Raw genomic sequence first — 22565 nt, 5'->3', positions numbered from 1 at the left:
GTAAGAACAGTTTGGATAAGACTTCTAAACTCAGTTTCTTGTGTTGGTTTAGAGACCAGTTCATAAGAGGGCATTTGGGCTGGAGACAGCTGACCTAACCCTGAAAGTGGGATCTCAGCAGCTAAGATAGGAAATTTTGCCTCTACAGCTGCTCCTTCAGGTGGGTTTGCATTGCCACTTTTCCCAGCTGAGGAAGCAAATTCTCCTTGCAGCAGCCTGCTCTTTCTGCAGGAGAAGGCAGTTTGACATCCCTCCCCAGAACTGCCAGGAACCCCTGTGGGGCAGCCAGGCCCTTGGCATTGCTTGCTGGCTGGCAGGCAGCGTGGGTGCTGGGGGGCACAGCTGGCTACCCCAGCCACCTCACCTGCTCCACAGGCACTTAACCCAGGGCAGAGCCACCAAGGGCTCCTGGGAATGCACAGCCCTCCCACAGGGAGGATTGCAGCCCAGCGGCTGGGCAGTGCTGCATGGTGCACGAGACCCTTTTATTGGGTCAAGGCCAGGAGCCAACAGCTCAGCATTTGTTAAGTGCTGACAAAAGGATTAATTTAGTAACTAATAACAGGGCAATCAAACCATTTATTTGGTTGGCATTTTGCTGCCAGCTGCCTGGTAGGAGCAGCACACCGATGGGGTTGGCTGCAGCCACCTCTGCCACCTGCCCTGTTCCTCCATCCTCACTTGCAGACACAGACAGACAGTGTGGCTTGGAAGGCACTGAGCCAGTGGCAGGAGCAGATTTGGCAGTGATAGGGAAGACACCTGGGGATATGGTCTCTCCCAGGGGCTGCCCCTATGCCCACTGTGGGGAGGCAGACGAGGGACATGCCCATCCCACAGCACGAGCACACTGTCCCTCCACTGTTCCTTCTCACAGAGCTGGAGCCAGCTGTGTCACCTTTTGGACAGCACAAATGAATTACACGTGAGCTGTGAGGAGAAGCCATCAGGTACATCACAGCTGCTCACCTTCCCTGCAGCCTAGCTGGAGCAGGTTTGCCATGTTAAGCCAGGTTGCAAAACACCACTAACAAACTGCCCCTCTACAGGTCTTTTAAGGGGCAAAAAGGTGCTGCAGAATCACCTATAGACAGAGCTTTGTCCTGTCTCAGGCAGCAGCTGTGCAGGCAGAGTGTCCAGCTTCCTGTGTGCAACTGCAGCACCCAGTCTCATCTTCTCCCAAGTAAGAGAGGGCTGGGACAGCAGACCTTGGAGGAAACCTTTGGAGAGAACTGCCCAGGTGGGTGAGCTCTGGGTGGCTCAAACACCCCTGGGCCAGGAGTGAGTCCAGTGCTGGGAATGTGCAGCTATGGGTAGATGTGACAAGCTGTGGTCTCATCTCTCTGTGGGTCCCTGCCCTGCCTGGCTCTAGGAGCAACAACTGGGAAACTGCTGGGGCATTGTCGTCCTCTGTGCCCTGGGGACTGGCCCTGGTGGCTTCCCATCTGCAGCTGCTCGTGGTCTGTCCAGAGGGCTGGGTTGTTTGGTGGACTCTCCCAGCTGGGTCAAAGGAGTTGGCCCGTTGTTCCAGCAGGCAGGGGATCAAGCAGACCAGCAAGTGTCTTATATCAGGCTGTCAGTGCTCCTGCCTGCATGTCTGGCTCCCCAGTCCAGCAGCTTGCTGACCTGCTCAGACCACAGGCCTGGGTGTCTTGCATGCAGGGCCCTGCCTCTGCAGGCAGCATGAAGGAATGCTTATCATCTTGTTCATTCATATTCATTCTGGCAGTTTCATGACCTGCACCGGAGCACTTTTCCCTGGCCCTCCAGGGCAGGGCATGCCGACACTGGCATCAGCAGTGTCAGACAGGGTGAGGGGGCAGCCTCATGGGGCTGGGTTCACTGTGCTCATGCTATTAGCACTCTGGGGCTAGACAAGTCCCATGCCCCCATGCAGGCCAACAAGCTTTCAGGTCAACAAATAACCACAGCTTCCTTCTTTGGCTCAAGTGCTTGCAGTTTGACACACTTCAGGTGCAAATGTGCATATGCCCAAGGAAGTGGCTGCAGCTCCCTGCTGCCTTGGGGATGGCTCCCCCAGGCTTGGCCCCACCTGCTCCCAGCCTCAGAAGTCAGGCAGAGCAGGAGATGCTGCTCTTTACCCATTGGTACATCCACCCCAGTTTGCTCACTGACATCTTTCAGTTGAAGTTCACCCCCAAGCCAGTTTTATTGCACTTTTATTTACAGAAAACACAGAAATAAAGCATTTAAATGTGTTGGGCTTTTACGAAACCACCCAATCACTTTTTTTCCCCCTTTTTCTTTTATCTTTTGCGGATTTTTGGCACAAAGAAATATCACAGGTGTTACCAAACAACCATGTAAGAGCAGCTGACCAACTGCCCAGCCCAATAACAGGACTTAAACAGACAGACATGTCACACCAAGATCAAAAATGAGGAGGTTGTTCCACTTTCACCTTCCAGTCTAACCTGCTCATTGAGGGGCAAGGGGAGTTATTCTGAAGAGGATGACACCGTTCATAAATTATATTTATATTTACCTCTTACATTGTAAAAGTAAACAGTGCAAAAGTACAGTACCCCAGATACCCTTCGATTTGGAAAGCTTGAAGGTTGCTTTATACATTTTGTGTGTTTTGTAAACATTGTTACCCATCCACAGTTCTAGCTCTTGCTTGTAGAGACCCAACTCCTCTTGGCATCCAAAACATATTGAGGGGCAGCAGTCACTTCCCCTGGACTCAGCTGTTGAGATTCCTGCTTAAGGTTTAGTGCAAATCTTGGAGAGAAAAAGACGAGAGAGAGAAAGAGGGGAAAACAAAATGAAATAAAACAAAATAAGGCATCAGTTAGTTAGAAACAGTCTGCATCAAAAGTGGGCCCCTTGGGGTTGCCTTAGGAGAAGGGCAGGAAGTCTCTCTCCTCCACCAGACTGATGGAGAGGTTCTTCAGCTCCTCCTCGGAGCCAGCAGTTTTGTAGCCGAGCTGTGCCAGCACCTGCTGGCAGGCGTGCTGGGTGAACGCCACGATCTCGTAGGACAGACGGAACCGCCACTTCTCTGCCGTTGCCGCTGAGTTGCGCACCGTGCCGTACTTGTGCTTGGAGGAGGACCTGTCTCCTCGGGTGTTGTTCTGTATCCAGCGCTCAACATTGCTGTCCATGGGGATGCCCAGAAAATCATAGATCTCCTCAGTCTTTTTCATGGGGTTCCTAGCCAGGTCTTCGTACCGCACCAGCATGTACTTGCCCTTGAGCCATGGTGGCCGGTTGAGGCCGGTGGACACAGAGTTCCAGAAGTCCTCGCACACTGTGGTGAGCTGGGTCACGTCCAGGTTGTACGGCTTCCTGCCAGTGCCATCCCAGATTCTCCACAGCCTGTAGGTGTCCCGGAAGGTCTCGCTCCGGGATGCCAGGATCCCCCGGGGGTCCCTCACTAGCTGGATGACCTTCAAGTTCAGCCGCGGGTCCTCCACCAGGGCCCGGAGATCACTGACCTCAGGCACCCGCACGGTTTTGATGGCCACATGCCCGTGCTCTCTGCAGGACTCAGTGGCCAGAGTCAGGTTCAAGGTCCCACATTTCTTCACACAGTCTCCCTCCTCCAAGTGGAGATCCACAGCTCCCAGGGATTCACAGACAGGTGGTGAGCACAGGGCCTTGCTGGCTCCCCTGCGGAAGAGGCGGTCGGTGGTGTGGTTGACAGGCTGGGGCTTGATGTAGTTCTCCAAGAAGTAGAGGTCGCAGTCATACAGGCTCCTCAGCAGGTCTCGACTGGCCCCCAGCATGACCCGCCTGTCCGTCGTACTCTTGCTCTGGGTCAGCTTTGGGATCAGGGTGTACTGGACATGGTAGAGGGGCTCAAATAAATAGAAGACATCAAAGTGCTGGTTAAACAACTGCCCGACAAACGAGGAGCCACTGCGGGTGGTGGCAAGGATGAGAACGTGCGTCTTCCTGGAGAGGTTATACGAGTAAGTGGGGCTCTCATCGCACAGCCTCTCAGTCACGTCAGTGTCCTGGCTCAGGCTGCAGTTCACAGGGTTAGGGATGGGGCAGCTATGGAAAGACTTGGCAGTGAAGGTCCGGATTGCTGTGTACTGAATTGCAATGGATGCCAAGGCTAGTAGGAGGACAGCCTTCCAAGAACATTGCATGGCTGGTCACCTTCATGGAGCTTCTTCACAGATTGTCTCAGTGTCTGCAATCCAACAGAGAAGTTAGTGGTTGAGCATGGACTTCCAAGTATCTAACTGCTGGGGCTTACCAACAAACACCCTCCCAATGTATGTTCATCAGTCATAACCACTTGAACCCCAGTCACATGCTGCAGAGCTCCATTTCAGACACAGGAAAGACCAGGCAGAGTCTGGCAGTCCTGGAGAAACACGTCCAGCCAGGACTTCAGCCCTCTTTCTTACAGGCTGGGGCTGTACACAAATCCTGTGCCCCACAGGTCACCCCATGCCCTGCAACCCAGGTGGGGGGATGTCAGAGCTTGGTGGTAACACTGTCTGTATGCCTCCATCCAGCTACTGCAAACCCTCCTCCCCACCTGCCAGTGCCTTTGACATGCAAGGGCAGGAGCTGTGGGAGGGAAAGGACAGAGGATGGTGCCATCTTGTCTCCATCCTTTCTGTCCAGCTGTCAGGATAAGGTGTGGCCCATCCAGGCCAACACCCTCCTGCTTGGAAGAGGGGCAGTGTCTCTCTTGGAGTGCAAACCTCCCTGCTTAGAGGTCCGACAGCCAGGCCAGCTCAGTTTGTCAGCCTCTGGGGATGAGCAGCAGCCAGAGCTGTGCCCCAGCTGCCAGCCCAATATGCCCCCAGCACTTAGCTCATGGGGCTGGTAGGATCCTGCTCCACTCTGGGATTCAGGCCTCTCCTATTCTGAGTACCAAAAGGGAAAAGCAATACTACAAAGGAGGAAGCGTGAGAAGCTGCACCCCTTCCATCCTCTATTGCCAACAGTGCAGCAGCAGAAGCCCTTGGCATCAGGGGCGGGTGCAGGGAAGAGTGGGGCTGTAGCTGCACAGGACAACTTCAGTAGTGCTAACCCCTGCCTTGCTGCTGCCCACACATGGGCAAAGGTAAGGGAAACTGAGCAGGACATTTGGATAGGGTGCTCAGGGACTGTGAGGCGAGGAGTACCCGTCATGCCTGGGGAGCTACCACACTGCTGGGAGGGGATGTAACCATGGTGGTCCTTCAACATTCCCCCTTGTTCACTAACCAAATAATGTTCATAGACTGTACTGCTGCTCTCCAAAGCACAAGGTTTCACATCCACATACTATTATTCCCACAGTCAGTGGGACTGGGAGGCAGGAGAAAGCAGACGCATCCCAGAAACCCCAAAGCTAAAACACCTGCGTGGGGAAGACAACTCAGTATTAGCAATGGCTTTGAAGCTCCCCTGCGCCCACTTTCCTTTGCCCATCTTCCTTCCATGTTCCCCCTCTCACAGTATGCTACATTCACCTGTGCATGTGCCTCTGCAAGCCTCCTTTCCACCCACCTCAGGCAAACCAAGGGGACTGAGACTTAAGTATCTCTGCTCCCTGCCCTTCCTTCCCACTGCAACATCACTACCATTGCTTCCTCTTCCCCACTCTCTGTGTGTCCCCAGGGAGAACAATGTGCTGGCCCCAAGCTTGTGGTGAGCCCCAGCGCTCCTGCCACTGTGGGTGGGACTGTCAGAGCTGCTGCTGTCCATGCCTCTGAGGGAGACCAAGGGGCCAGCGATGGATTTCAGCACATGAGGCCTATTCAAGCCCACTGAAATGCCTGATGGGCTTGGGACAATGCAATGCTCCTCATGTGTGTTCCCTGCAGAGCCCATGGCAGCTAGCATGGTGTGTTGTTCCCATATCCTCACTGTGTCCCACTCCCCAGAGAGACCCAGTCACCAGGAGGGGAGCTTACGCCTGCAGGCAAGTCAAAAACCTTCTTACTTATTTTAATTAAAAATTTTATTATTTATTAATTTCCCCACCTGCTTTGTGCAGGTAGGAGGCTTCAGGAACTACCAACTCCAGAGACCTCTCGCTGGGAGCAGGGGTTTAGAGCAGGACCCCAGGACAAGGGGTCTGCCACAGCTGCTGCAGGCAACCCCCCACCAGCCCTCCCTGTGTCTGTGTACTAAGAGCTGTGCTTTAGACCCATGACGATGCTTTAAATACAGGTTGCTTTCTCCTGGACTGCTTCCTGACAGGGATTATGGCCTGTGGCAGGGGAGTCAAAGTTGCAGATGCTTGGCTATCGCTGCTGCTGGATTAGGATTACCCACCCTGCAGAGGAAAGACCTGGTCCCAGTGTCCACATGGGATATTCTATCCCTTGGATAAAGTGTTTTTCCAGGTCTGCTAAGTTAGAACAGGAGGGTCCCTGCTGGCATCTTCTGGCCCAGGTGGCTTCTGCATGCTGCCTAGGTGGAAGCTGCAGTGGGAATGCTTTCCTGCTCTCTAGTGATGGCCAACCACACTGCATCTCTCATGCACAACCTCAACTTCTGCTCTTTGTTTCACTGCTGATGGATGCTGGAGCAGATACAACTCAGATTGTCCGCATTGTAGCAGAAACCTGCTGCTGGCTCCCCGAAAAAGGCAAACTAGAGACCAGATGCCTCCTTGGTCCCAATTCCCACTGGATCACTGGCTGCGAGCGCTTCAGGTTCTCCACCCACCCCAATCCATTCCCCTTCACAATGCCCCATGCTGCAGAGGGGAAGAAACAGGGTGTTGATTCACCTCCTTGGCAGAGAAGGTGCTAACCTACAGCCCAGCTTCAGCCTCGGCTGCCCCTTGACACCCTTGGTGTGTGCCCTGCCCATCTGCTGAGCCTCAGTCAGGGAGGGGCGGGTTTTGGGAGAAGTCTTCCCTCCCTGATGTCTCATCTGTGGCCTTTAAATCCAGCCAGAGCCTCCTTTCCCCCCACGGTGGCTTTCCTGTCTCCTCCCATCACTGCCTGTCCCTGAGGGGCTGCAGTTCCTGCTTAGTCCAACCCTGGGCAGCAACTGGCAGCTGGGTGCTCTGGGACAGCAGAAGCACATGGCACCGGGAGCTGCCAACACAGCTGAGGATCACTTTAACTCACACTCCCCCTTGTTCACCTGTCAGACACAGGCAGCTGGTGTGAGCACCTGCCCAGGAGGAGGGGTGCTGGGCTCCGCACGGCTCAGAGCGGGCTGGCTGAGCAGCGGCTGCAGCCAACATGCTGCAGGAGGATGTGTCCTGCACACAGGCACAGCAGGACAGCTGCTCACACTCCCATCCCTGCCCTGAGGGACCTTGTTCTTAAATTGGCCTGTTCTCTTCAGGTGCTGATACCGGGGGCCAGCAGTTCAGTCAGCAGCTGGAGCGAGGGCTGTGCCCACATGGGGCTGCATCTGAGAGTCCTGGGTGAGGTATGTAGTGCTCTGGCTCCTCAGCCCTAGCCCATGGGATGCTGTAACCATGGGAGTCATCTGAAACGCTGGCCTCACAGATGTTTCTAACACAGATGTATTAGAAGCGTTCCCAGCCAAAATCACCCTCTGTTATGTCTGCAGCTCAGCTCCACCAAAGATGACGAGCAAATGCAGCCCAAGGGTGGGAGGTGAGTCCACTACGTCCCTCCAGGCAGTTGGGGCTATGAGATGGAGCACGAGGTGGGGGTAGGTCAGTTGTACCTTCCAGCCCACAGGCACTTGCTGGCACAGCAAGGGACCTTTGAGAAGGCACATGAGCTCTTTTTGCCCCTTCCCCAACTCTAACCTCCCTCTGGTCACAGCATGCCAGACTGCACTCCACTGCCTTGCCTGCATCCCTATCCAGCTGCCTGTGGCTGCACTGGGACCAGGCTGTCCACAAGGAATACGCAGCTTCCGGCAAATGGCCCCAAGTGCAGCAGGAGGCCAGCCAGTGCCTGGCACAGGGACAGAAGCATTGTCTGTGGGAAGAGGAAGGTGCTGAGCCTTTCCTCTTCCCTGCCCCACTTCCCGCAGCCTTGAGCCCAGAGGAAGGGAGAGGATGGGCTCAGGCATTGCAGCCTCCCCCACCCTGTGTACCAGCCAACAGCAGCAGATGCATAATCACCTGCCTTCCCCTTCCTCTTCCTCCTCCTCCTCCTCCTCCTCCTCCTCCTCCCCCCCTGAGGAGCACTGCTCAGAGAAGGATGAGCAGGCGAGAAACCAGCAAGACAGCCCAGGAGCCCCAGGGATATCAGAGGCGATGAATTAAGCTGAATGGCATCTGTGAGTCACTGGTGTGGGGAGCAGCGAATGCGGCCAGCCAGCCGCTGTGCAGCGGAGACCCAGAGCTTCTCTTTTGGGGATGGTCCTCCCAGGTTTGAAGGGAATAACCTGCTTTTGGAGCTGTGCAGCAGGGCCACAGCACCAAAGGCTGTGCTGGTAACTGAGTTCAGGTGCTGCCAGGCAGGCTGGACTCAATGGGGTTGCTGCAGGGGTCAGTGCAACTCACAGGTCTTCTGCCCCCCCAAAAGCAGCAGGGGCAGAGCCTCACCGCACTGTGGCACTGTCATCCTCTTAGGGGGCTCTCACAGCAACTCCACATGTGTGGCTGCCCTGACTCCTGCCCCAAGCTTTCCTTGCAGGTTCCCTTGCAGCTCCCCAAAGGTGGCTGTGTTTGGGCAACTCAGGGGTGATGGCAGCTTTAGGCAAGACTCCTTGCAGTAACTGATACTGTTATTGCTGTACCCAAGGCTCTCTCAAGGGACAGTCAAAAAACCTGCTCTTTTTTGTTACCTTCCAGGCTGTGCCCTTCTCTCAACAGCTCCCCAGAAGTTGTACCCTCAGCCCGTCTGGGCTCATCTTGAGCTCTCTCGCCAGTGCCAGGGAAATCCCTCTGTGTTTCCCCATGGTAGAGAGGAAGGGAAAAGGGAGTGGAAGAAGGTGCGAGGGTCTGTGCCATGCTCCAGCCTTGGCATAAGCCCCAGCACCAGGGTGATGCACTGGAGGAGTGTCTGCACCTCGTTAGTCCTTCCTGCAGGCCTGACTGGTGCCAGTCAAGCTACCGGCACCCTCTATCCCCAAAACCGATTCCCGCCAGCAAGGCTGTTTCCATGGAAACGGCAGAGTGACTCAGGACTTTGGGACCAGCTGGAAAACACAAATGTGAGCAGTGATTGCCTGAGAGGTGCCGGGGTCTCGGTGCCAGGAGGACGGGTGGATGACCGCAGGGAGCACGCAAGGCTGCCTGCCCACCTGCCTGCATGCTGGGACATGCTGGCACCGGCACAGAGGAGCATACAGCACACCCCGCACAAGGCAAAGCCCACGCCAGGAGTTGCAAGGCAAAACCCCTCTCCTGACATAAATGTGACTGCAGCACTTGGAAGGCATTGCTGCAGCATGCTTACTGCGGGACACATCCCAAAACGTGCCTCATGGCAGTCAACCCCTCATCCCCCTCACCCCCTGAGACCCACACGTGCATAGTCATCCAGAGAATTCACAGCACCAACTTCAAAACCTGCTCAGCCCTGCACCCGTGTCCCCTGCCCAGCAAGCAGCACCCCTGCATGCCTTGCCCAGGGCAGAGTGGCTTGTTGGAGGGCTGCCCGAGGAGACAAGCGGCAGCCAGTGCCCAGCGGTGCCTTCCTTCCCAGCCAGCAGCTCCCTCCTGCAGCCCCGCTCCTCCTACCTCAGCACCCAGGCACAGAAATTAAGTTGCAGGGTTGCAAAACAACTCTCAGCCAGTGACCCACTGGCACAGGCCCTGCGACTTCCTGATGTGCTCTCACTGAGCAAAGACTTTATCCCGTAAAACAATATGCTGGGGCCACTGAGGCAGGGAAGATGGGCTCCTGATGGGGTTTGATCACAAGCATCCTACTCGGTCATAGCGGCTTAGTCATGCTGTTGGCTCTGCAAAAGCTGGCAGACACCAAACACGCCTGTGGGCCACCCAGCCTGGGTGCAGGCAGTCTGCACCCCACCACCCCCCAGGGGAAAAGGAGACCACTGAAAAAAAGCAGTGCCAAGCAGCCCCCCACCCCATCCCCTCACTGCAGGCACTATCTGATTTTGGGTGCCACCACAGACATGTGACCAGGGCTGGTCTCTGTCCCCAAGCCTCCCCCCCAGCAAGGCCCACCAATATGAGACCCTGATGGGCTGGGAATGAGCCTTCAGCCTTGCCTCCTCTTCAGCCACACAGCACTAGAGCTTCCCTACTGTCACAGCTTCAAATGCCAGCCAGGGACTCATGCCCACCACCTTCCTCAGGTGCCTCGCCGTACACCAGGTGGAGGTGCTTTGTGCCCCGAGACTCGCTCTACTCTTGTGTTCATCACCTCCCGGAGCACTTTTCTAATGATAAGGCAGAGGACTCCGGTGCTCAAAGCCATCTCTGGTATGTCCCCCGCTCTTCTATCTCTGCCCATTCTCTCTGCATTTCAGAGGGACTGAAAGATCCTTTACCACCAAAAGATTACTGCCCACTTTGAGTAGCACTTAAACTATGATAGAACTTTCAACAGGGAATTTGCTTTTTTTTCCTGTTGGCACACAGCATACACATTTTCAGTTAATTAATCACTATCAAATAATGCCAACCCCAGCCAGTCCCAGAGTTTTCTTATCACAACATCCACCTGTGCCTGTTTATTCTTCATCTGCTGAACGGCATCTGCCTCTTTCCGAGGATGCAAACGCCTCGGTAAACCAAATACAGGTGCTCTCCACCTTCCCGTAAGCCATCCACCAGCCTGTTGGTCCCCGCTTGCTCCCTCCCAGAGCACTCCCTGGCAGGAGCTGGAAGGCTCTTTCGGGATGAACGCGCTCATTCACCACCTCGAAACGCTCTTTGCTACGTACTCAACCTACGGCCGCGTCCAGAGCGCAAATCTCGAGCCGCACAGCTTTCCCGTAGGACTGCTCCATGCTATGGCGTGCTTCCCTCGCTCTGCGAGGTCTCGTCGCCAGCCTGCGCCCTCACGGCAGGTTTTTCAGACCGCGTTGAGGTCTGACAGCAAATGCCGGGGCATTCGCTCCGCCGGCTTGCGCGGCTACACGGCCGGGCAGGGCATCTGGCCTCCCGCTGCCACCGGGGACTTACTTGCTCCAGGCGGTAGCTCCTCGCCCAACAGCAGCCCAAGTTTCGCGACAGCTCGTTCCCCCGCGGGTCTGGGGCCAGGGCTGCTGCGCCCCCGCCGCTGAGGCAGCCCCGGGGGCGGCTCCCGGGTGTTTGCAGTCCGGGCCGGAGTCCCGCCGCAGCCAGCGCTGGGGACGAGCAGGAAAAGTCCCCCCCGCGGCTGCGGGCGATGTTTCGCTGCCTTGGAAAGTTGGTGGCGCGGAAAGGGTTACGGGAGAATCCCTGCCCGCCGCCCCCGTGGCACCCCCGCCGATCTTGCGCCGCCTCTCCGCCCGCCCCAGCGTTCCCTTACCTGGCGGAGCGCCGCGGCGGGCTGCCCCCCGCATCCCCGGCCGCGGCTCCTGGGGCAGGGACGCAGAGCCCGGCCCGGCCCGGCCCGATCCGGGGGCGGCAGCCGGCAGAGGCTCAGCGGGCGGCGCTGCGGGGGCTCATTCCCTGCCCGCGCTGCCCTCCCTGCCCTGCCCCTGCCCTGCCGCGCGGGCAGCGCCGCGCTGGGCGCCTCTCCACGCCTCTTCACGCCCCTCGCGACCCGGCGAGGGGCGGGGCGGGAGGGACGGGGCTACGCCGCCTCCCCTCCTCTCTTTCCCTCCCTTATCCCTTCCCTTCTCCGCCGCAGCGCACACGGTGCGCACGCATGCAGCAGCGTCCGGGCAAGCGCAGCGGCAACAGGGGAAGGCTCCGCGCCGCCCCCGCGCTGCACGCCCTCACCCCCCCACGGCCGCGGGTCTGCCCGGCTTTGCCGAGCAGGGAAACTTTCCCGTTTCTTTATTTATCTCCCCGTTTCCTTAATTTATCTCCCGAGGCGCCCAGCCGAAAGAGGGCAAGCCCCTCCGCTGCTGGGGGTTTTGGTTGTGCCCGGTTTGAAGGCTCCCCGCGTGAGAAGTGTCCCCCAGGCTGCGTGCTGGCAGGGACACAGGGATCCCCGCGGAACGGGGTCTGGATGCGAGGCAGCAGGTACCTCCAACCCTCCTCGCGCCCCAGTGCTGTGGCACCAGCACCACAGGGGCCCCGCCGCGCTTGGTAGCGGTGGTAGCGCGCATTCATTCCCTCGTTTTCCGGTGGCCTTTGCTCATCAAAACCAATATTGTCATGGGGACTGGTTCTCTAGCGCCAGGAATCCTCTCTGTGCTGCCCAAGCCAGGGCTCACCGCCACGGGCAGAGACCAAAACCGTCCTCGGTGGTGCCAGTGCCAAAATACTGGCAGATGATGGCACCTTCCCACCATCCTGACCACCTGGGAAGGTGGGAAGGGACAGAGGAAAGGAAGCAGGGGAAGGTGTCAGGGCAGTTAAGGGGGCTGCACTCTTACAGTCACATTACTCTCTGCTTCTGCTTCTGTTTGACCCCTTGAAACAGTTCAGACATTTTACTTTTGGCAACTTTGAATGTTTCCCTTTTGTCCAGCACTTGCCAACTAAACTGCATTTTTAGCAGTTTAGCTGCAGCTCTGCTGAATTGGCAGCTGCCAGCAAGAGCCAGGTTATGATTCTGGAGATGCTATAACGGATATTCATTTTTTTATATCCCCCTTTTACATTGTGTATGTTTGGAGCTGGGCACTGTAAGAAATCACAGTGGTTTTCTTCTTACATCTATGTGAGCAACACTGAGCTCCTGAAAACCCCCTAAGCTCTGCAAGGAGCTCCCCAGCTCAGGGATTTCCAAATCTTCACCTCCAACTCTAGGCTTTGCAACATGTTAACTAACTGTGGGGTTACAGTACCAGCATGTTCATCAGCAGTTCTGAACAACTTCACTTGGCAGTGAGCAGGCTGCGAGTAACAGTGGAGCCCAGGTCTCCACGCTGCAATTGTGTCAAGAGAAAAATAAATCCCTGGGAACGCTGGTCTCGCCTCTACTCTCAAAGGCCTGCTAGGCTGCGACAATGAGTTCAGAGCTATGAGATTGCCTTTATATCTCAGGAAGCACAATGGCAGATCATCACGTTTTATGTTTAAGCATTTTGGACTTGCATTTGCTGTTTTAGGAGTACCCAGATCTTGCGTGTCCAAAAATACTGGTATTTCTCAAGTCTTTTACAATATCCTGACAGCCCTAGCCCTCTTAATCTAATTTTAGTAAACTTTGTAGGGATTTTATATTTATAAACAGTTGGTGCTTAAATATTATTTCCCTCACCATAGCAACAGCTCCCCATTGTAGCATTCGTTACACCATGCTATTGCCTTGGTATATCCCTGTTTTGAGTGAGAAAGCCCTGAAGCCACTTGCTTTCTTGCTCTTTTCCTGCACCTTGTGAAGGACAAGGACTGAGGCTCCTGCCTGCCTGACTCTTCCCAGAGCTGGAAAAGAACCATACCACCAGCTGCTGCTGGAAACAAGCCGGTGGCCCTGGGGTTTCTGTTGCTGGTGCTTCTCAGGGAACATGTCAGCTCAGGCCAAGCCCTTCCTGCTGATTCACTTGCCATGGTGTAGCCCACCTTCTACCTATGAACCCATAGTACCTGTGCAATAGCCCCAAGCGCCACCCCCATGTGGCATACAGGCCTTCGGCTGCTCCGGGTGCCCATGATGTGCACCTGACGTATGCTCCCACTTACTTGGCACCTCCAGAGAGTGGTGGGGAGGAGCTGAGAGCAGGCATCCAGCTGGCCTATAGCCATAGCTGTATTCTGCTCCCACTGGGGGCCAAGTCACTGGAAGTGCAGGAATGGCAGGATTTCAAGGAGGTTGGCCAAACAGGGCATAAACCAACTTAGGGACCAGTGCCAGGAAGAAATCAAGGGGCTCACAGTAAGAATACAAGACCAGGCAGGCACCTGAGTGCTTCCCATTCTTCTCAAAGAGTAAGGATTTTCTCCTCTCTTACACAATAGCTGAGAAACAGTCTGAGAACTGAGACTGCTCTGAAGTACATCTGAAAATATTCAGGGTGCCCCAAAACTTCGAGCAGTTCCACAGTTGCTGGGGGTTGTCCCCCCACCTGCAGGATTGGCACAGGTGTCTGGAGAATTTCCAAACACCAGTGGTCTGCATCGAGCGTCTATGCAACACCTGGGCTTAAAACATGGCATCGAACCTGGGGCAATCAAGATAACATGGCTATAGAGGCTGTCTCATACGAAAGAAAGCAATTTGAGAGAACGATGCAAAAAAAAAGACGAATAAAACCAGGGTTGAAGGATAAAAAAATGCAAAAAGCAGGGTTGAAGGACAAACAGATGCTTCTGATGATTTCAGCTGGCATGATTATATTTTCTGGTGCTCCCTGGTATTTTAAGTGTTAATCTAGAGAGATGCTGTTGGTTTGAAAGTTTACATATTACGGCTCTGTATCTCTGACTGGTGAGTATTAAAATATTAATTAGGCTATCTGGTGTGTGTTTGTGGTCAGTTTGCTTTCAGAGGAAAGGGCTGCTGTGACTGTACCTCACCCTCATCAAGAAAATTTGGTTCTGTTTAAAAGGCATTGGTTTTCCCCTGCATGGCTCTAGGCAGGAGAGCAGGGAGGCTGCTGGTGATTTGGAGAGTCAAAGAAACTCACCTTCTAAAATTTTCATCTGAGCCCAAATGCAGTTTGAAAGCATCCAATTTCCATGCTCTCCAGCAACAGATTTCTGTGAAGGGTTTGTATTTTCTTCTCTTGAGTTAAAGTTCAAAAAATCTACCTTAGCAACATAATCTGTTTGGGAATATATATAATAAAATATCAATGTAGCTGTTAAGGTGATATGAAGGTTACTGTTCTAATCACTCAATATGCAGTCGGGAGCAAAGTTACGATTCCGTCAGTAACCTGGCCACGTTACATACCCCGTACATCTTGCAAAACACCCTTAACATAAAGAGCAACGTATTAAGGCACATAAATTTAAAGGCAGACTAATAGAAGATACTATTTTAGTGCTTAAGCATGGCATTTTGAGAATTTGTGTCAGACTGTACTGTAGTGTTTGTAAACCCACCTGCATGCTACGTTTTTTTCTGCGGGAGGAGAGGAGGCTCTCCCCGGGGCTGCAGTGCTGACATGCCGCTCCGGCTGGCTCCCGGCAGCAATGGAGGAACCCTCCCGCCTGGCTGAGGCTTCCCATGCTGGAAGAAAGCATCTCTCAGGGCTAAGATGATAAAAACTTTGCTGCCCCGCGGGCCAAGTATGCGCGGAGGATGGAGAGGTATGTCGCAGAGGAAGAGCCGCTGTTCCGCTGGCTGGCGGCTGCTCGGCAGCAGCGTGGCTACGGCGGGGCATTGCAGCAGGGTGGGAGCCGTGGGAGGGCTGCGACGAAGCGGGGATTGCCGCTGCCTCTCCTCTGCCCCGTGACTCCCTTTGCAGGGCGATGGGGTGCAAGCCTCCCTGCGAGGAGTTTCTAAAGTCTGCCAGAGCCCGATGGGGTTACCGAAATCATTCCTAAACCCCATAGGAGCACCAGCCGAGACTTCTCAGAGTGATTTCTTGATACCTTAACGGACAAAGGCTGGAATATTTTGGGGACACTTGACTTTCAGAAAATGTCCTTTCTCATTTGCCTTAATGTAAAAGCTTTAACAAAATACTTAATCCTTCTGTAGTTCAGAAGCAGTGATAAACAGCTCATGCTATAATCCCTTCTTTTGAGGAGTTTATAAAATCTGTATATGCAGGACTGGTAATGTACCCCAGTCTTTCAGTCCCCCTTCCTTTTTGGTTTGCCCTCCCAAGAGCCACAACAAGTCAATATAACACACAAGATAAAGGAAATGGATGAGGACAAAAGTAACTGCCTGAATGTTATGCACTCACTCTGACATATTCACATCATCATGGCTACAGATCAGTTTTAAATTGCTGCATGGGGGTGAGATTCTCCTCCTCTATACAAAAATAAGCACAACCAACTATCTATTTGTAAAATCCAAGACTTTAAGGGCCAAATAGTCATTGTGACTGCTCACCCTTGCCCCTGTGAGTGACAGGCTACAGCCTTGTACCCAGTAATTCCTGCACCAGAGCCATTGGCAGGGCACAGGCACACCTTTGTCTCAGGAGAGATGCCTTTGTTGATGTGAGTGAGTTATTCCAGAGCCTGATGCACCTGATGGTGAAACATGGTCCTTATACCTAGTCTGGAGGTGTTGAGTTTTGGCTTCCAGCCACTGGATTGCATTATGCCTTTGCTATTAGATTAAAGAGCTATCTACCATCTGAACTATTTCTCCCATGTAGATATTAATAGATCTTGATCAAGGCACCTCTTAACCTTCTCTCTGAGAAGCTAAATAGACTAAACTTCTTTAACTCTCTCAACAAAGCAGTTTTCTGGGCTTTTCATGATTCTTGCTGGTCTCTCCAACCTGCCTGATGTCTGCTTGAAAATACAGACTCCACAAGCACAGGGAGCATCTCAGGACTGACAGTGAAAGCAGCTGTGCTAACTCAGCTAAGGATCTTACCTTGGCTCAGCATACCATTGTCACCAGCCTGGGCTGGTGGCACTCTTAGCATTCCATCTTAGTCCCAATAAACCTCCCAGGAAAAGGTCAGACCTTACGAGCTCCTAGGGTCTGCCTCACTCCTAGCACAGAAAGTGACATAAATGGGACACGGTGCAGTTCTCCCTCAACCTTCCTACTTGGCCCCCAGCCATGGTCATCCTGAGATGAGCTCAGTTGGTTAGAGCCTGGTGCTAATAATGCCAGGGTTGTGGATTTGATCCCTGTATGGGCCATTCACTAGAGCTGGACTAGATGATCCTTGTGGGTCCCTTCCAACTTAGAATATTCTGTGATGCTGTGATCCCTCCCAGACCTGTTCCCACCTCCCTTGAGGTGACATCAACAGGAAAATCATCTGCTGTTGGAGACTTTAAGCCAGTATCAAAAGCTGTATTGAACTTTCACATGTGATTGTATTTTTGTTTTCTTCTCTAAAAGTGTATATCAGGCTTCATGGTGTTAAGCATGCCCCATAAATCATGTTGTATCCAAGTCAATGATTTTACTCAGCCTTTGTTTTTCATAGTCCCATTTTCTTGGGGAGTTCAAAATACAGTAGTAATTGTAACACTGCTTCTGGTACTTTTAGTAAAAATCATTCACATATTGTGAATTTACAGAGGGGTTGGGTAGGTATTTACTAAGATGTGGTATTTACTAAGACATTCCGTGTTTCACTGGAGTGACAAAGAGGGATTTGTGAAAGTGTCAGTGAAGACCTGAGATGAAAAGCTTGGTTAAAGAGCAGTTTGTCTTTGGGGCAACCCACACCACTTCCTAACCGGTCCTGTGCCACTGCCTCACTGCCAGCCCCAGAGAGCCTCCCCAGCTGCCTCAGACAGGCAGAAAAACTCTCAGAAACTGTTTCTCAGGATTTCTTGGTGGCATTAGGTACGTGATTTGCTTTGATCTCATAATGAATGGCAAGGCCATCAGAGCCAGCCATGAACGCCACCTTCATGCCATGCCAGGGTGAGGTGCTCTGTGCTCATAAACTTGTATGTCTTGAAAATTTCTGTAAGTGGCTGAAGAGTAGGAGTCATTTGATCATAGTGTAAGACAGCAAGATCTTACAGAAGGAGAAGGTGACTTTATTATACAAAACCTCTAAGCCAGTTGTGTTCACCCATTCATGCTCTGTGACATACAAACACCCAGATGTCTGTCCCTAAGGGTTCTTCAGGATCTCTGCAACCTGATGGGCAGGGGATTCTGGTCACTGGGTCCTCCCTCTGATTCCTGTGTTCTTCTTGCTGGGAAATCATGAACTAGTTTGTTGGACTGATATTGTCTGTCTGTTCAGAGTTGTCTTTTGCAATTATGTTCCTGTTGGGTTAACAGGAAGTAATAAAATGCTGCTGTCTTCTGCTAACACAGCGTCTGTCCTGGGGCTTATCAGAACCTGGGCTTGGTGGTGCTCAGCTTGACTAACTGGAAATGCATCTTTTGTTATGAATACAGCCCTTCTTTTAGTCCCTGTTCTACTTTTCCCTTGGTTCATACACCCATAAGCTTGCATTTGTCTTGCATCCATACCAGCCCTAATATTTCCATTAAAAGTCTCTGCAAGGGCTAAGATGGGGAACAGCCTGCCACCTGCTAGGCCTGGATGCCATGTGTCCTCCATGTAGGGGGAAAGCAGAGCCCCTTCTTGCTAACTGCCCAGGGCTGGGATGCTGGCCATAGAAAAAGGAGTAGATTCTACTGGACCTTAGAGCAGGTCTGTCCCAGTATCCCAGCATTGTGGGTCAGATTAGTTCCCCATTTTGGAAAAAGAAGGATGCAAGGTCTTAAGAGTGTGTGGTGCTGTTTGTTCTTATTGTTACTTGCAATACTTCAGAGTTTTTTTAAGTTGCTTTGAGGTTGATATGGCCACTGCCACCACATCTGATAAGGACCTCCTCAGAGCACAGGCACCTTAGGAGGAATTGGCCAGTCCCCAGGCAAAGTGGGGAGGCTGCTGGATTCTGTTTGCAGTGCTTGAGACTAGAGAAAAGTCTGATTGAAGGGCTGTAGTTCTGTCCTGAGGTAGTTTTGCCTCTACCCTGACTTGGGGGATTGCATAGGGCGAGGGGTGCAGCTGCCAAAGGAGCATAAGGGAGCAGGGTGCTTGACGAGAAGGGGCTGCTGGCCTGGCCATGAGGAGGCAGGGGGTGATGGCACCCACTGTGCCCCCAGCCCCGACCCAAAGAGGAAAGGGCTATGGCAGACAGTCCAGGGCAGTGGTACTCCTAGCATCCCAGAGTTGTGCCTCTGCTGGAGAGCCAGGTGTGACCCACATCACTGGCATGCACAGTATCTGCTCCACCTCCCCAGCCTTTTAGATGTGGTTGTCACACTTCTGCAGAACCTTAATTAGCTCAGCATCAGTGGAGTCTTTCATTTCATCCCAAACTGCACGAAGTTCACAAAGCCTCCGTGGGAGCCTTCACACAACCAGGATGCACGTGAGTTGGTGCCTGTAGAAGATGTAGAAGACCTTCAGAGGAAATAGTGAGGAAGGGAGAGAGCTTAACATCCACTCAAGGAAACTTTTGCTGCCAGGGAAAAGCTAACATGGGAAGAAATTAATTTTGCATTCAGGGTCCTGTGATGTTCTCTTTATCTGTCTGCCCCAGAAGGTAACTCCCTTGCTACCAGTGATAAAATTCTCACAGACATGCCTGTCTCACGGGGGGGCCAGGCAGACCATAAAGCACAGGGGGACAACACAGCCTGGGGTTTTACTGCGCATGCGAAAGGTGTTGTAAAAGCACCAAAAAGGGTTTCCATTTTCTGCCTTCTCAGCCAGCTATCTTGCAGTGTTCTTGATTGTTAAAATTAATTTTCTTTGAAGCTTTGGCCACAGCCTCGTGCCTGGAGTTACCTGCATGTATTTAATCCTTACACTGCAAGCCCAGAAAGCACCCCAAGCATCTGTTTGTCTCTACGAATGGACAGGCCCCCAAGGACCTGTCTCCTCCAGCTGCTGCTCTGGTGCCTTGGAGGGTGCTCAGAGGGTGCTCAGAGGATGCAGAAAGCTGTGCATTGAAGCCCTGTGCAGTGAGCCCCATTGGGTACCAGCCCCATGCCCTCTCCACAAAACACTGTGGCATCCACAAGACTGGAAAGGGCTTCCCCACTGGCAGGCACACAGTGCTTCTTGTCAGAATGCACGGCTGCCCTGGGAGGGAAGGAGGTGAGCCTGCTCCCCACTGGGTCTGTGCTGACAAAGGTGGGGAGCTGCTGTTTCACCCTGTCCTGAAACACCCAATCTCTGAAACACTGCCCATGTGGTTGGCAAAAGCTTCCTGGCTTCAGGGCTGGGAGAGAAAATGTCGTTAGCCATGTGACAGGTCACACAGCCAGGTCACCACGGAAGTAGTTTTTCCTTTAACACACTTAGGGTGCAGTGGGGTGGGAGAGACCAGAGGTCTTTGCCTCTGGCACCTTGCCACCCCTTGCAAAGTACGCCCCAGCCCAGCCTGCTGCAGCTCCAGGTGCCGGAAGCCTTGGGGCCAACTTCCCTGAGCAGGCGTCCTTCCTTCCTCTGATTTGTGTGTGTACTGGTGGCTGCAGGAGCTTAATGTGTGTTTACTGTTGGCTGCAGGAGCTGCCAAGGGCCATGGAGAGCTGGAGTCCTGCCACTGCTCCCCCCTAGCCAGCCAGGCTGGATCCCACTCAGCTCCCTCCCAAGGAGAGGGGGAGCAGAGAGCACAGAGAGAGTCCATCAGCTGCTTTGAGGAGCATTGGGGTGGCTGTGGCCTTGCTGAGCAGAGCTGCAGCATCATGTTGAAGGGCTGAGGATGAGCAACAGAGTCAGCTCTGGGGAGTCCAAAGAGTTGTGATGCTGTGCCAGAGAGGTGAGGCTGGCAGAGGTGGGGGTAGGAGGATAAATGCAGAGGCTGCTCTCATTTGGGAGCTGCAGAAGCACATGCCAGGTGCCTCATCCTTCTGCAGCTCCTGACTGAGGGCAGCATTACAAACTAGCCTTTTTATAGAGGTCTGTGAGGTCAGGGCTGCCAGTGTCCAGGCATGGGCCAGGCTGGCCCCTGCACCAGCCAGGAGCACGGGGCACCCACCACCCTCAATGCTGCCTGTGTCCCTGCCTCCACCCTTGCCAACAATGAGCCCTTTCAGGGAGCCATAGCCAGCCCAGCCATGGCAGCTCTGCCTGCAAGCACGGCAGCAGGGATAAGCAGGCTGCAGGCAGCAGGCTCAGGCACCACAGAAGTCAGAGTCCCCTCCTGCAAACCCAGGGGCATCTCCCACCCTGGCCATGCTGCCCTGGTGTTGCCGCTCCCTCTGTTCCTGGGTGTGCAGGTTGCTTGTTTACATGGGCTTCCCCTGCAAACCAGGCTGGGAAAGAGGGTGGAGAGTCAGGGCTTCGTTCAAGATACTAATAGGGAGTTCTAGATGGTCCCGTGGGGACATGGGGACCATGTGAGAGCTGAGGCAGCCTAAGGGTCCGTAGCACCATGGATGTGGTAGCATCCTGGCTGGGGTCCGTGGGGATTTTTGCTGCAGGCTTCCCGCTTGTGTACCTGTGGCTACTGCTGTCAGTATTTGAGCATCAAAATTCTGGATTAGCTCTATGATACAGATTGAGGAGGTGCTTTCCTAATTCATTCAGCTCCCCAAGCCCTCCTGCTGCCTCCTGCTTCCCCTGCCTTTGTTCAGGGCTTGCCTATGCTCTTGGCTGTAGCTTTTCAGCCTCCAGCACTGGCTGCTCTGATGGCTCTGCTGGAGGGGGGACAAAGAAGCAGCTTTTGTCCCCACAGGACACCTCTTCTGCTGAGCCTGCATGTTGGTGCTGCTTCTCCTCCAGGCGTAACACTGGAACTGATTCCCAGGCTGCTGACCCAGCACGGTGACAGGAGCAGTCGAGGACACTGGCTAGGGCAGGGACACTGCTTGGTGTCACAAGAGGAGGGCAAGAAGATGCCCTGGATCCTCTTGGGCCAAAGCAGTGAACATGCAGGATCTCTTGGGCAGGGCCCCTGCACTCTGCATGGACTTTGCCTAGTTCCTCCTCAAGATGCCTTTGAAAAAGGTTCATGGCTGCAAAAGTGAATGGCAATGTAGATTCTATTTGTGCACTGTTCTCACAGCAGCCAGCAACACATCTCAGGACTGTCTCAGGGCCTGATCCTTCGCTGAGGAGTGTGGTTAGATGGCTTGTAGAAGAGTCAGAAAGAAAAAAGGATCACGCATGGAAAGGGATGCACCAGCACAAGAAGTCATCTGGGGCATGGGGGCCTTGCTGGCTCCCCAGACAGGCTTGCAGGAAACCTGTGTAGAGAGAAGGGTCTTGGACTGCACATCAGGACACTGTGGAGACTTGATACTGGAAGTTTGATGTCTTGAGCCATTTTGTAGTCCCACGTGTTTTGGGCTTTGACTCTATCCTTGTTCTTCCTCAGTGGCTTCTGCTACTGTCCCAGGCAGCTGTGAAGCTCCTTACTTGCACCTTCTGGTTTGATTTGGTGGGCCACTTGCTTTTTGCACTTGTTCTTTTGTCGCGCTTGTTTTAGAGCTGTATTGATTTCTCTCTTTGCATGACTTTCACAAAAGCTGCTCTTTGCTCCCAGCTGAGGATGCTGCTTTTTGCCGTCCCTTTGCTTCCCTTTGAAAACACTGGCCCTGCTAACCCCTGCAAGCAAGGAGACACCTATAGCCCTTGAATATGGATAGATAAAAGGCTTGGATTTAGTCCCCAGTGTAAACTACAGCAGCTTTGGGTCTACTGTAGTTTAAACAGCCTCCTCTGAGCTGTTCATGCCTCATCTATAATCCTCACCCTTCCCTCTAGAGCTGGTCCAGAACTGACAGCAATGTAATGGGATCCAAGGGGAAATATTTTGGGTTTGATGAAATTGCCTTTTCCCAAGAATTCACTGGATGCCGTCTCATTTCATTATGGCTTTCCCCTGCCCACATGCTACTCTGGGACTGAGAACCCTCCTGCGCCCTCCTGAGGATGGAATCAGGGGTGATCATGGTGTGTGCAGACTCAGGGTTCCAGCTGACCTGTAGCTTTTGGAGAGGCAGAAAAGAGCTCGGCAGGGATTTCAAGCACTCACTGGGGATGAACTGTAC

The 22565-nt window shown here is 53.5% G+C and overlaps 1 protein-coding gene across 3 annotated transcripts; it reads right to left on the bottom strand.

Moving 5' to 3' along the window:
- Nucleotides 1–2145: 2145 nt before the first annotated feature.
- Nucleotides 2146–15232, bottom strand: CHST1 (carbohydrate sulfotransferase 1). 3 transcript variants are annotated; one of them, XM_018083006.1, is made up of 2 exons: nucleotides 14984–15232; nucleotides 2146–4165 (listed from the first exon to the last, which is right to left on the bottom strand). In XM_018083006.1, exon 2 carries the CDS (start codon nucleotides 4119–4121, stop codon nucleotides 2862–2864), a length of 1260 nt encoding a protein of 419 aa, XP_017938495.1. In that variant the 5' UTR covers nucleotides 4122–4165; nucleotides 14984–15232; the 3' UTR covers nucleotides 2146–2861. The 3 variants fall into 3 exon arrangements, with proteins under 3 accessions (XP_017938495.1, XP_029820161.1, XP_017938494.1); XM_029964301.1 differs by lacking the exon at nucleotides 14984–15232 and adding an exon at nucleotides 11349–11501; XM_018083005.2 differs by lacking the exon at nucleotides 14984–15232 and adding an exon at nucleotides 11021–11157.
- Between the last annotated feature and the right edge of the window lie 7333 nt (nucleotides 15233–22565).

This window comes from Manacus vitellinus, unplaced genomic scaffold (genome assembly GCF_001715985.3).
Source record: "Manacus vitellinus isolate BGI_N305 unplaced genomic scaffold, ASM171598v3 scaffold_6_pilon, whole genome shotgun sequence".
Taxonomy (NCBI): Eukaryota; Metazoa; Chordata; class Aves; order Passeriformes; family Pipridae; genus Manacus; species Manacus vitellinus.
Note: the sequence above shows the minus strand (reverse complement) of the source record. Positions and strands in the feature narration are given on the sequence as shown.

Bases quoted from the DNA above. Each gene is read 5' to 3' on its own strand.
- CHST1 (XM_018083006.1), bottom strand. From the start codon at position 4,121: ATGCAATGTTCTTGGAAGGCTGTCCTCCTACTAGCCTTGGCATCCATT.